The sequence below is a fragment of the Physcomitrium patens genome, chromosome 12 (genome assembly GCF_059467195.1).
Source record: "Physcomitrium patens ecotype Gransden chromosome 12, ASM5946719v1, whole genome shotgun sequence".
Classification (NCBI taxonomy): Eukaryota; Viridiplantae; Streptophyta; class Bryopsida; order Funariales; family Funariaceae; genus Physcomitrium; species Physcomitrium patens.
This window is the reverse complement of record NC_143421.1, coordinates 14,724,332-14,738,279: the sequence shown is the minus strand read 5'-3', so window position 1 is coordinate 14,738,279 and position 13,948 is coordinate 14,724,332. Positions and strand designations below refer to the sequence as shown.

At 36.8% G+C, this 13,948-nt stretch overlaps 1 protein-coding gene and 1 long non-coding RNA gene across 2 annotated transcripts; one reads left to right on the top strand and one right to left on the bottom strand.

The window, feature by feature from the left end:
* Positions 1-4,031: 4,031 nt before the first annotated feature.
* LOC112289230 (AAA-ATPase At4g25835) lies at positions 4,032-6,995 on the top strand. The gene is made up of 5 exons (XM_024534273.3): positions 4,032-4,724; positions 4,920-5,249; positions 5,408-5,609; positions 5,750-6,050; positions 6,151-6,995. The coding sequence occupies exons 2-5, from the start codon at positions 4,958-4,960 to the stop codon at positions 6,721-6,723; spliced, it is 1,368 nt and encodes a 455-aa protein (XP_024390041.1). The 5' UTR covers positions 4,032-4,724; positions 4,920-4,957; the 3' UTR covers positions 6,724-6,995.
* On the bottom strand, positions 6,899-8,700 carry LOC149988052 (uncharacterized). The gene is made up of 2 exons (XR_016505845.1): positions 8,247-8,700; positions 6,899-7,489 (listed from the first exon to the last, which is right to left on the bottom strand). It is a non-coding gene; the product is annotated as an uncharacterized LOC149988052 (long non-coding RNA).
* Positions 8,701-13,948: the final 5,248 nt, after the last annotated feature.

Genomic DNA, 13,948 nt, shown 5'->3' with positions numbered 1-13,948 from the left:
CCCTGAAATTCAAACCCATTCTAAGGCTTGCGACAAAAACTCTTAGCACGTCTACGAAACAGTCGCAATGCGCCGAAGTGCGACGATTGTGAGTTCAATGCGGAGCGGTACGCTTCAATGCACTGTCACCTTTAGAATCCACCTTGGGGGTCAGTTTTGTTTCTGAAGATCCAACTGCGTCTAGCCACTTCGGCGGATTTTCGAAGCTCTCGGATAACGAAAACTCGTGTCTCAGTTTTCAGATAAAACTGTGCGTGTATATCTAGGTATCAGGCGAGTGAACTGTAGCAGTCCATCACAACTTGAAACGGTGGTGTTTGTGACCATGGCCTCGCTTTCACTGCAGAAAGTCGTGGTTCGGGACACATCGGTCATGTGTGCACAGTCGAACTTGTGCTTAGATAACCCAGCTAGGGCTAACGAGGTGTGGTGGGGCCAAGAGACTTGTGATCGCAGTTGGAATGCAGTGCATTGGAAAGACACCGAACACTGAGATGTGGAAAGAGTTGCCTAAAACGCATCCCATTGGACAGCTAGTTTCTGTCAGGTTTTTTAATTTTGTGTTGCGCTTGATGGATCCAAATGGGTGAAGGGGGTGTTTCGGTAGCGCTTTGTGGCTCAGTTGCAGGCAACCGAGGCGAGATTTATGTGTGACACCTCAATGCGTTCCGGATCAGGATTCTTGTCACCTAAATCAAAATTAACGTGAATTGTGTTCAGTCGAAGTGGACGCATGCTCTAGAAGACGCTATGTGGTGGATACTTACTTCTAAGAGTACTTTAGGATCTCGCAGATTACTGATCGTATGCATGTCACAATTGATGCGAGCTTCGGTTGCCTATTTTTATGTTCCGAGTTCGCGGAGTCACGTTTCATCTGATGTGGGAAGATCCCAAGTGGGTCAAGATTCCACCAAATCATCACTGAAGGATTGGGACGCTGGAAGCTATCCGTTCGAAGCTATACATTTTGTTGTATGTGGGTCCACGTGAAATCACTCCTTGACGAATCACATGTATCGTTTGAAGTAATGTTCTTGTTGTTGGTTATATATATATCTATATATATATATATATATAGAGAGAGAGAGAGAGAGAGAGAGAGAGATATACACACATGTGTGTGTGTGTAAAAAGATGAAGCAAACATATACTGGTTTGTGTGAAATTAGAGAATATTGCGTCGGCAAAAAAAATTGATCTCGCTGTTACGAAAACCATCAACAAGTAATACCGAATTCTTGTGCCCATTCATGTCATGTTTGGATACTTCAAGGGGAGTAATTGATGCTAGGGTGTTTTGTACATCAATGTAAAAAGCGTACTATATTGTCCATGTGAACAATCCGGCTGGTGATTCAACTTCACACCCACTTGAAGACAGTCACATAATTCCGAGGTAAATAGTTCCTGCCAACACCAATCAGTTAAAATATTGATGCCACTTGACGGGCGCTTGTGAATCACATTGCAACCACTGCAACAACGAGCCTAAGTTACAGGACTAGTGCGAATTCTACCAGGCTCAAAAAGTTGCCATCACAGTAGGTCAAATCGGATACCTTTAGCCTCAAAAGTAACCTCACCGACCTCGGCGAGAGATTGCTGCCCTCGCTGGTGACGCATATTCATGGCACTACACGGGTGAACATCAGGGTTGTCTATAAAAAGATTCTAGGATCTTTCTCATCACAATGATATGAAACAAAGGGCGAACATGATGCCAAAGTTAAGAATGTTCTCTCAACGGAAACGCCATGGTGGAATTTCTGCGGGGGTCGGTGGCCCCACATTAGAGAACACACCTAGAAGCCATGAACAAAAATAAGATAGACGGCACGTGGCAGTTCATACACCCTTACGTATTCCCATGCTACCTTGACTTATCTAGAGATTTCAAGCATGAATTTCCAAAAAAATGCGTTACCACCGTCTTTAAGCATCACCCGAACACCGAACGGTCTGATACCAGTTTGGCACATGCGGAAGAGCGTGAGGTGAGACCAGTCTTGTTGCGATACTGTACAATGAAACCTGAGTTCTGTGTGTCGAATGTAAAACAATAGAAACAAGTAATTAGGAGCATGAGAGGTATTTAACAACAGTGCCGGCTCAGATCCTGCTAACTGCGGTCTCGAGGCGAATGCCTGATGTCATCGAAATGTATCCTGCTGGCATCCCACTGCGTCATCGAGGTCAGGATTGCCAATACTGAGAAGCCACGCAAGTGTCGATCTGCGCAAGTGTCGAGAAATTGCGAGGTCGGCCTCGGCATCCAGCGGGGTGGCCGGTGGTGCAGTGACGAACCTCCACCGCTGCCGAAGAAACCAGCCTTTCCGTAACAGGGTTCTCGGTAATAAGATCCTCGTTGATGGGGGCCCTGGTTTATACGGAACCTTCCGTGACTTCGATGTCCTCTTGGTTCCCAAACTTGTATGACTGAAAATAAAACTTCCTATGCATTGCAAGAGTGTCATTGGATGATAGGAAAGTAAATATTTTCAATGTTATTAAATACATCAACGTGAATTTCATATGTATATATATATATATATATATAGATGTATGTGTGTGTGTGTGTGTGTATACGTACACAGACACACACACACACACACAAAAGGTAACACACAAGAATTATTCTTATGAGCATGTAATCTGCATGCAGAATAGAGAGGAAATCGCAAGGTTTGTTGTTAGAATTTAGATATTTAGCTCGATTTTTATGTCTTAAGAAAGAAAGAAGGAAAAAAAGAAAGAAAGAGGTTTAATATTATCAAATATAACATAAACTCAATATAAACTAAAATCAAACTAGTCATGCCAAATTCACATTCTTTCAGAAAAGTACTTACAAAGTTTGACATCTAAAATCATGTTTTACCAGACACAGCATTCAACAAAGTCAATTATTTAGCCTTTTAGGTCTACATTTAAAATCTAACTTACAACATCAACAACAACAAAGCAAACAAAAAAAAAAAAAAAAAAAAAAAAACACACACACACACACACTCACACATAGACATAAAAGAAACACATCAGATTTTTTTGCACATATCTTCCTTCCATAATTGTTTTCATTATTACAAATATATATATATATATATATATATATATAAATGCACACACACAAATCTTGACATCTTAGGCTCTCCGTACTTCAACAGCAAATGCTGCAACTTACACTCTCCGTACTTCAACAGCAAATGCTGCAACTTACACTCTCCGGCACAAAAGTAGCAACTTGCTGAAATTTAGGGTTCAATTCGTGACACACATCAAGCGAGAGGGAGCCCACAGGCCAAGTTATGGTATTACGGAGGGTGACATTACGGAGAGAAGCGTGTCCACACTACGGCATGCACAATCCTGCTTGATTTGTATTCTTTTAATGGATTTAATAAAACAAAAATATTCTGCCTAGCCCGTTGCCCTGGGCGGAGGGCGGGCAGCAGGATGGACAGAATCTCAGACTGAATGAAATCCTGCAGTGAAATCTCAGTCCTGGAGGGAGTTTCTGCCTGTACCGGGAGCCAGTGTTGGTCTGGGATTGAATGCAAGGTGTCAGTTTTGATGTGCTCCCAGCTAAACTTGGATGAATCACCGACATGCTTGGCCTCGTGCTACCGACTTGGAGCGGAGGCACTCACCTAATAGGTCACGAGGCCCTACAATGCTCCAACCCCCACCCCCAAGCTTGTTAATTGCCAGACGGGCGAATTTCAACACATGGAGAATTGGGGAAGAAGCAGGAACTTTTCATCAAATCTGTCTGGGATGTCTCAACGAGGCGCAGTGAATCTGGGCAAAGGTGCGTAAAAAGAAATTATGTTGAGCCATCCACTGTCGCCCGTCCGATTCCAGACGATGAGCCCAAAGTATCCGTCGCCTTTGCGTCCCCGATGACGTGAATTTCATGGGGTGAATTCTTTGGTCGAGCAGGCCACGTGCAAGGTGAGATTTCCATAAATAGACGGAGCTGGGCCCTCACCCAATTCACCAACTCTTTGTCTTCCTGCGTCCACGACGCACCGTTTAGAGACAGTGCTCTGCGCTCCTGAGTACTCCTGAAAAGGTTGTCTGTAATTCTGTTTCCGGTGCCCTCCTAGATCGAGCTTGCTAATCATAAGTCAAGTAGCTAGGGGTCTCACGAGAAGATGGGCACATACAAAAGGACCTATGAGCTTCTGGTCTGCTCACTCATCCATACGTCCAGGAGAACACCCAAACATTCTCCCTTGGAGCTCGTCTGCCTTTTCTCTACACATCCTTGACAACATATGCCTCGCACTAGATAGTATGCATAGCTCTCTCTCTCTCTCTCCCCAAGGCTCTTCGCGATTGAATCTATGTCTCACCTTGCTGCACATGAAAACTTTGTAATTTGCAGAATGATAAACGCATGGAATGTCGTCTGACGTTGAGTTAGCAGTTCAAGTAGGGATTGTTCGCGCGCAAGGACGTGCTGGAATGATATACGAAGTCGAACTGGCAGCCACTACGCCCACCGTTCTCCGAGGTTCTTTTGCAGTGATGCATGTAGTCAAAGACAAATGTGGATGGAAACCATCGCATTGATTGATCTAAGCATGCATTCCAGGACCCTGCTCCATCACTTGTGAGGTTTATTAATTAGTCCAATCTGCATTTTGAATGCACGAATGTGTGGAGAGCAATCCATCGAGAAAAGCTGCGGAGACGGCCTCTTCTTTCTTCCAGCAAAGGTAGCTCTGAATTTTGCTTTATTTCAAATAAGCTGATGAGTTTTGTACCTCTTAGAATGTAATTGCATTTCAAAAATCGTACATAAAAGAAAATCCTTATGTTGTTTCAAACTTTCACCTGTAGACATTGAACAACGATCTATGCTGTCATAAGTCGTGATGGCAAGGAACACGCGGTTTGGATTCAATGTGCAGGTTCAATTCCCAAAGTGCTACGACAACCGACCTGGAGAATGAACAGGATGGAATTTTCATGTATGTGGACAATCTTCGGATGTTTGGCTTTCGTGCGTAGCTTACTACCGGTTGAGATTGTCGAGGCGCTCACCAGATGGCTCCGAAAGCTTAACTCCCATTTAGTACCTTACGTTGTATTTGAGATTCCAGAATTTGAAGGTTCTAGTATAAATGAGCTGTACAAGAACGTGCAATTGCACTTGACTGCAAAGAATTTGTGTCGAAATGCTCGAAAAACAGTATTGTGCAGGGTTAAAAACTCCACAAACACAACCTCCACTCTAGCAGGTTGTGTTTTCGACCCAATTTGTCTTCAATTTCTGCCTTGATGCATCGTGTTGTGTTGTGGGCGTATCGGTGCAAGATCAGGGATCTCTTCTAAGTCTCATCAAATCAGGACCCACTTGCGAAATACTTATCATATTCAGCTTTACGCATCATTGCAGGAGGCGAAGGAGTGATGGAAACCTTCGAAGGCGCGAAAATCTGGTGGACGCATGCTGTGCACGGATTCAAAACAAGTGACGGCAGCAGTCAAGATCACCGGTCGTATACACTGAAGATCCACAAGCGAGACCGTGATAGGATAATCCCGGCATATCTTGACGAAATTCGTGAAAATGCTTACAATTTCATGTTTAAAAACAGGTACTGTCGATCTCGTGGCATTTCCAACACGACTTGCTTCCAAAACGCCAATGCTGGATTTGCAATGGAGCCAAAATTGATGCCCTGGATCCCCACCTTCAAATTGCATGTAGTTAACCCGTAAATCTTTGCAAATGCAGAGAAATGCTTCTCTACTCGAATAGCAAGTCGGCGTCCTCCATGAGCAGGCACCTCTGGCAGGCTATACACTTCAAGCACCCGTCGACCTTCGACACGCTGGCTGTAGAACCTTCGCAACTGCAAACCATAAAGACAGACCTTGACGCGTTCATCGCCGGGAAGGAATATTTTCGAAGAGTGGGTCGGCCATGGAAGCGCGGCTACTTGTTGTATGGACCTGCTGGATCGGGAAAATCCAGTATGATAGCCGCCATAGCCAACTACCTCAAGTGGGACGTCTACGACTTGGAACTCACTCAGGTATTGAGCATCTCCCACTGCATCAACACTAAAATTCTCCTGGAACTTCTTTGTACAAATGACTAACCTCGTCCATTTGCGGACGAAATTTTCGAGACAGGTGCGCAGCAATTCAGAGCTAAAGCAGCTGCTCATTCAAACAACAAACAAATCTGTTATTGTAATCGAAGATATCGACTGCTCTGTCTGCTTCGCTCACCCGCGTTCACGGCAACCAACGTCATCCTCCAGTGAATTGTCATTCTCGGAATCTTCGGAACAGGGGAAGCTGGAGGATGACGGCGGCCGCATCACACTGTCAGGCCTTCTCAACTTCACCGACGGTCTCTGGTCATGCTGTGGCAACGAACGCATCTTGATCTTCACAACCAACCACGTCGACAAACTGGATGCTGCTCTGCTTCGCCCAGGCCGCATGGACCTCCACATCCACATGTCGTATTGTACATACTCTGCGTTCAAGACTTTGTCGCTCAATTACTTGACACTGGAGAACCACCACCTATTCCCCAAGGTGGAGAAGCTGATCCGAAACGGAGCTAAGATCACTCCTGCGCAAGTGAGCGAGATTTTGATTCAAAATAGAGACAACTCCGATGACGCCATGGAGAATCTAGTCTCCTTTCTTGAGCATCGTGCCTGGAGTAGTTGTAAAATTCATCCTAATGCCTAATGACGCGAATTATCCCTAACTCTGCCCGATGCTGTCTGGAGCGAGTTGTTCGCACAGTAAACCTTTTGGTCTGATCACAATAGATGCGCCTGAGAGCACTCTTTAAATGAGCACAGATTATGTAGAGTTTTCTTTATGTAGAAATGGGTATCTCACAAAGCATTAACACTTTGAATGAAGCTGAAAAACTTTCACTTCGATACTGAGTTCTGTAATAAGCACCGCAATCATGGTGCAAAGAGTTCTGGTCAATGCGACAAAGTTCATGACCATTTAGCGTTGTCCTCGGTGCATCTATATTTCAATTGCATGCTGGAAGATGAAGTCGACCGAGAGTTGCTAGTGACATTTTTTGAGTGAAGATGAACAGTTGACTGTCCACGGCTGTTCATTACCTCGAACGCATGCTGAGGTATTTTCGATGCTCTGAGACTGACAGTTCCTTCTCAAGTTTGAGACAGGCGAGTGACCTCTGTGCATCGTCTCGTGTAGTCTTGCATTCTAAATTTGGGAGGATTTCAATCAAATTTTTGCTTCAGATCCTGAGTTTGAGATGGGCAGAATTCTAACAATATTGGGGTTGGTTCTCATGGAGTCTGCCAGCGACACCTTTTTTTCACATGCATCGAGCGGTCAATGCTGTAAATACAATTTAATCTCTCCATCTTGGGAACTCTTCTTTTAATAATGCGTCGTTATATTCCGGATGCGATGCTTGACGTGCGCAATCCAGTACATCTTCACAGATGCATCATCGTCAGCACTCCTGCCATGCAGCATCCTTTACACAGCTCACATTCCACAACAAAACATGTGTCGAACATGAAAGGAAAGAGTCTGCACGAACATGACCAACATCCAAATAAATAGTAATAATGTTTTACGCGACACTATTGTGCAACGTGCAACCCACAACACTAGGATTGCATGACGTCGAAGACCTTTTTTCATAGCATATTGCGATTTCATGCAGTTCAACATGACACAATATAGGTCAGACTCATTCTCAACGTCTTCATGATCTACATTACCATACGCCAACATTGGAATAAACGAATGACCACTTCCACAATTTCAGTGCAATAAGTTGACTAGGACTCGCACAAGAAGCTCCTGGAGGAACCATGACATTCTAAGATGAGCCTAATCAATTTGAATATAGCATAATGCCACAATAATGACGATTTCGAGAAACTGCCTCAAGCTTCACAAGAAGGAACTGAAAAACCTCTGCTCAGAGCACGCGGGTTGAACGAGCAGATGCAAGGTTTGACTCACCTGACTTCTAACCACGTATCAGACTCTCAAACACTCTGCAGGAACAGTAACGGCACACATACACACAGGGAATGAGAATGGTAGCATCCTCTCACCATCCCAGAAGATTCACGTCCACAGTCACACAAAGTTTTCCCTTCTGTCAGGTCCACACTCACAACCCCACAAGCAGAAATTCAAGGTTAGGTTTCCGTCACACCAAAGAAAGTCCAAGCTCTCGAACGTCAAGCCATGTCGCATCTCACCACTTGGGTGCAGCGTAAATTAGGGTAGCGTAAAACAAACGACCGGGTGCAAGATCATGGGGGTGTGACTCTTCAAAGGTTCGATGGCGGGCGAGGCAATCGCATGGCAGTAGCAGCATCAGTACTGGGTGCAAGTGCGTAGAACCCCCGCAGAGTCAGGGCGGCCGCGAACCACAACATCGTCCTCGTCGCACCACAACGACGAATCAGGGCGGCCGAGCGGTGTAGGCTCCACCGTTGCAAAGGGCAGGCAGGCGGGGCAGGGAGCAGCATCGCTACATTAGCGCCGCCGGGTTGACGAGGCCACACTCGGGGCCCGAGTGCGGTGCCGCCATAGGCCCAATTTGGAGGGATTCTCGACAACTCGGTCGCCTCTTCGGAATCGCTGCTCCTCGCTCACCATGGCCCCGGCGACGCTAGGGCTTTGTGTGTGCGCCCTATACCCGTGCCTCTCCCACTGCCGTGGCTTTTCCGTACCCGTGTTACTTTTTTTTATTTTTATTTTTTTGCCCAAACACCTAAAATTACAATAAATGATAAATAATAATAATCAATGGCACAGATGTGATCAGTTATTTTCAATGTCATTATTAGAAACTAAGAGAGGAAGTAATTTTTTATTTTTTGAAAACACAACTATAAACACAATCTTTTATCCAGTATAAAAATTTGAAATGCTAATTTTGATTATCATTAATTATTGGATAATTATATGAAGGTGAGAAATACGTTAGTATAATATTTTACAAATAAAATATGAAATGCTCCAAAAAAAAAATTAACTAAAATATGTTATAGATTTAGTATAAAATAAATAAACTAAATACATGTATCTTTAAAAACATGACAACTTTAATTAAAGTTGGATATTAATTATGGTTTTTTTAAGTATATAAAAAATTGATCTTGCAACATGTTAGATTGTTAAAGGTTAAAACATAAAAATCATGTGAGACTTAATTTGTCACTATCATGTGAGACCTTTTTTAAATGACAACATATTGGAAAGAAATAAAGTTCCACCACCTATTGTTCAAATAAATAACAAATAAGAATTTCAAGTGAAGGTAGTCACGAATTTGATGCTGTCCCAATACAAATCAAAATGTCTTGTAAATTTATACAAATTTGATCTTGTTAAATCTATATATATGTCATCCAATAATCTTACAAGTATATTAAAAGATAACAGCGTTATATATATATATATATATATATATATATTGAAAATATCTACCTAAATCAAAGGCAAATTATTATTTGGACTAACATAAACATAAACATGTATAAAATGAAAATAAAAAAATAAACATAAACAAATAAAATAATAGCATTCTTAAAAATAAAATAAAATAAACTAAAAATCTATGTGACCTTTCAAAATAGTTTGATATCACAAAATAAAATAATCAATAGCCAATAAGTTCATGTCAAAAATTATTCCCCATTGGATTTTAGATAGCATTATCTAAATAGTCACAATATTCAACATCAAAATTAAAACGGTTATTCTTTTTTTAAAACATAGGTTATTTTTACATAGGTGTTGAAATTTAATGTGGTTAATATCACAGCCTCGAATTTATATATATGGATATATATATATATATATATATATATTTTTAAGGTAAACGTACTAGTTACGAAGGTATCACAGTAAATAAATAAGCAATTTAGGTGCATTTAAAATATCAATAAAGAGATTATAAATATTTGTTTAAAGTATTTAGCAAGATTTATTAAAAATACCGTTTGACAAACACTGGAAATTATCAAGTTGTAAAACAATTTGAAAATTTCTTAATTCTTATCAAACCAATCATCTTGAGATACTGTCATAAACACCCATACTAATTCCATGACTAAGAAAGGATATATAATAATTTATGTATATCTATACACACATATCAAGAAACATCAAAGAAAATATTTTTAGGCTTGTTGAATTTATACATGTCAACACATCCACCATGTGAATAAGAAAATTTTGTGTTATCTACAACTATATATACATTGCAAAATATACTAAAATTTAAACATTTGGCATGTAAACCATATGGACCTTTAAAAAAAGCTCCAAAAGATCTTTCGTAATAAATATAATTTATGGAGGCAAGCTCCCAACTATTGTTAGTCTTGACAATGATTTTAAAATTAGAAGTTTTCTTCAAGACATAATAATTTTGGAATCTTAAAAATACAATTCTAATATCATTTTGTTATATATAAATAGAGAACTATTAGGTGCGCATCCTCTTTCTACTACTTGGACACCTCCTCATACCACACGCCTCTGCATATACATTGTAATATTTTTATTTCAATTAAAGAGTTTCTAGAATTAATTTACAAAAAAATAAAAATAATAAAATCATGCAATGTCATATGATGTTTTATTTTTTCAAGTATGCTTTTATAAAAAATTTAAAAAATGTGTAATTTTAAAATTACTTTATAAAGCTTATAAATTTATTTTGAAGTATAATTTTATTTTGTCTAAAAATAATAAAATAATATTTTTGTATACATGTAGAGGTATGTGTGGTATAGGGGTGGAAGAAGGAGGGTGTCTATGCAATAAAAAATGGGTGTCTATCTTACAATATCTTATATAAATTATTATTTTTTCTTGTTATTAATTATACATAATTACACCACATTTAATTTTTTTTTAAGAAAAAAAAAAAAAAAAAAAACAAAACAAAACAAAACATTGATAAAAAAAATGTACTGTAAAAATATATATACCAAAAAGACTTGTATATATAAAATAATTCATAACATATTTTGAATATATTCATAATGATTTAATAATAATAGTAAGTTTACTGTATCTTCTTGAGTAAATACATATTGTTTTAATTTTATACGATAATTATATATTTAAAAAAATCTAAATCTAAACATATATAAAAATTGACTAGCTTAAGTTTGGTCGGAGCATCAAAAAATCCCATTGGCTAGAGCAATAGATTGGTAAAACCTATTAAAAGGGATGAAACATGGGGGGCCACAATGGGACAAGACAAGCTGAGTTGGCTACAGCGGCGCAAATGAATCCAACCTACACCTACTTGATGTAGTGCTATTTTTTAATTCTTTATTTATTTTTTAATCATAGTAAGGGATATTGATTGGTTGTTGAAGAAAACCACAAAGGAGTACAAATCTTGTATTTCTCACATCGCTATCTTTATGTAATACACTTGTAATCTTTTTAAATTACATATATTAATTTTTTAAATATTGGTATAATTTCCGAATTTATATTTGATTTTTAATATTAATACTAATATAGAAATCACTTGAATTTATTTTAATATTATTGTAAGTCTAAGACTTCTTCAAATTAAATTTATTAATCTGTTTTAACAAAATGATTTAGATATTACTTCTAAGATGTTGATAATGTTACCACGATTTTTATTATTTTTACTATTATGTCCTACTTACTAAACATATTTTCTTTGTTTTTTTCAAACCAATAAAAATTTCTATTAATTTTTTTAATATGTAACTTTTTTTGTGCTTACAAAGAAAACTAAATTAATTTCAATGAGAAAATAATTGAAAGATTAATTGAAACAAATAATTTTGATGAATTTTCCTCAACTTAGATATAATTTTTATAAGTTGAATATTCCTCAACTCTGATATAATTTTGATTTCACGATTGAATATATGTTTTTTAAAACATAAATTAATTTTAAAAAATAATATAAGTATTATGTAGTGATGTTATTTATAGAATATTGTTCGTGCTACATCCTTGGTTAATATTGCTAAACTCCTCATGACCTCTTCATAGACAATTAAGTAATGATATACCTATTTTTTGCATATTTTTTTCTTTCTTTGCTTTAAAAATTGTTTGTGGTTGAAAGAAAGACAATAAAAAATTTATAAATAAAATATCCAAGTTTCTTTTTTAAAATAAAATATTGGCCTTAAAAACCATTTAATTTATTTTTTGTATTTATTTGGCTACCAATAATACAATTTTTTTTAATTATTCATATTTTTAGTTCAATATTTTAGGTTCAAAATTGAATTGCCAAATATAATAAACTTGTTTTTTAAAATATTTCTATTTTTAGGTCACATTGGAGATTAAACATTATGATGCCAAACATGCTCTAAGTAAAGGAGCATGCTTTTTATTCAATTTAAGTTGTGTGGAGGGTACATAAAATGTAGTAATATCAATTAGGGATGAAGTGCTAGCAATTCTCTTTTTATAATGTGAACCAAGTAAAAAAATTGTACTTTTGCAATAATTTATCAACTTATGACTTTTTAGAATAAAACTTGCACAATTTGAAATTAATCTTGTTACATCAGAAATAATACTATGTGTAGTTTTATCTTTTATAATTTCAAAATCTACTTACAAATTATTTTATAATTTCATATAGAAATAGAAAAATAATTACATGTTTTTTTTATAATAGTATTAAAGATATGATTATTTTAAAATTTAAATATTTTTTCTGTATAAAATATATATTTAAAAAATAATAATATCCTTAGTTTGATATATATAACTAAATATATATATATATATATATATACACACATGGTTATAATCTTTATTAAAGTATGACATGTGTCAAGTATTTGGTTTAAGATGTAATATGGTTATTCCCTTGTCGGCCATTATTTTTTGTGTGTTTGAGCATACAAATATGCAAGTATGTACTTAATGTTTTTGTTCTTCTTGATTGCATTGATATATTAATAAATTATAATTCATAGATACCTCAACTCAATTATGTCGATTTTTTTACAACCCACAAATAATATGCTATGAGAAATTTAAGTATTAATTTTTTGCAAAAATGAGAAAGAATTTTTCTTACTATTTTTGACTCAACAAGTGTATTTTTTCCACTAATAAGATACATGCCTTTAAATGTTAAAGAATTGATGTTGTTAAAACTACTCAAATTTACTTCTTTTACTTCAAGACCATCCTTTTTGTGTTTTGCACTTTTTTACGTTTTTTTAATCAGTATTTAATGTTGTGTCTGCCTTCAAACCAAATTAACTTGTGCCAGAATTTGATTCAAAAATGCACTTTGCAGTTTAAATCAGTTAAATGTTATTACTTAAAAACAAATTTATATTTAGTAAATTATTTGTTGCAAAAATAGACAAAACAACATTACATCTCAACTCACTTTCATTCTATTTATATAATTATTTATTTGTACATACACAAAATATCCAATATAAGAATGAAAGTTTTCATTTTTATATTTATTTTTTGCAAATATTTTGTAGAGTAAGTATATTGTCACCACAGTATGTAAACCAAGCAAAAATAAATAAATAAATAAATAAATAATGCATGATTTACATGCATCTTTGAAAATTTATGAAACATGAACTTTCAGTATGACAGGCTCTTCTCTAAACAAGAAAAAAAAAAACTCCAATGCACTTGCATTTTTGTTTTATTTTATTTTATTTTATTTTATTTAAGTGTTCCTTAAAACTTTATTATGTTACTCTGTTCTCTGTATTCATTTTGATATACATAAAGTTACCTTCACAATGGTTCTTAAATGGTAAGTACTTTGACAAAGGTTTTATGTAAAAAAAATGTTGAAAAATTTGAACAAGATGTTTCTAAACAAGTGTGAGACAATTTATCACAAAATCTAACCACAAATATGTTGTTAAAAATAGTGTATTTGTAA

Excerpts from the sequence above, each read along its gene's own strand:
- LOC112289230 (XM_024534273.3), top strand. The coding sequence starts at position 4,958 with ATGAACAGGATGGAATTTTCATGTATGTGGACAATCTTCGGATGTTTG. Across the intron at positions 5,250-5,407 it reads CACAACCTCCACTCTAGCAG|GAGGCGAAGGAGTGATGGAA; the intron begins GTTGTGTTTTCG and ends GCATCATTGCAG. Across the intron at positions 5,610-5,749 it reads AATTTCATGTTTAAAAACAG|AGAAATGCTTCTCTACTCGA; the intron begins GTACTGTCGATC and ends TTGCAAATGCAG.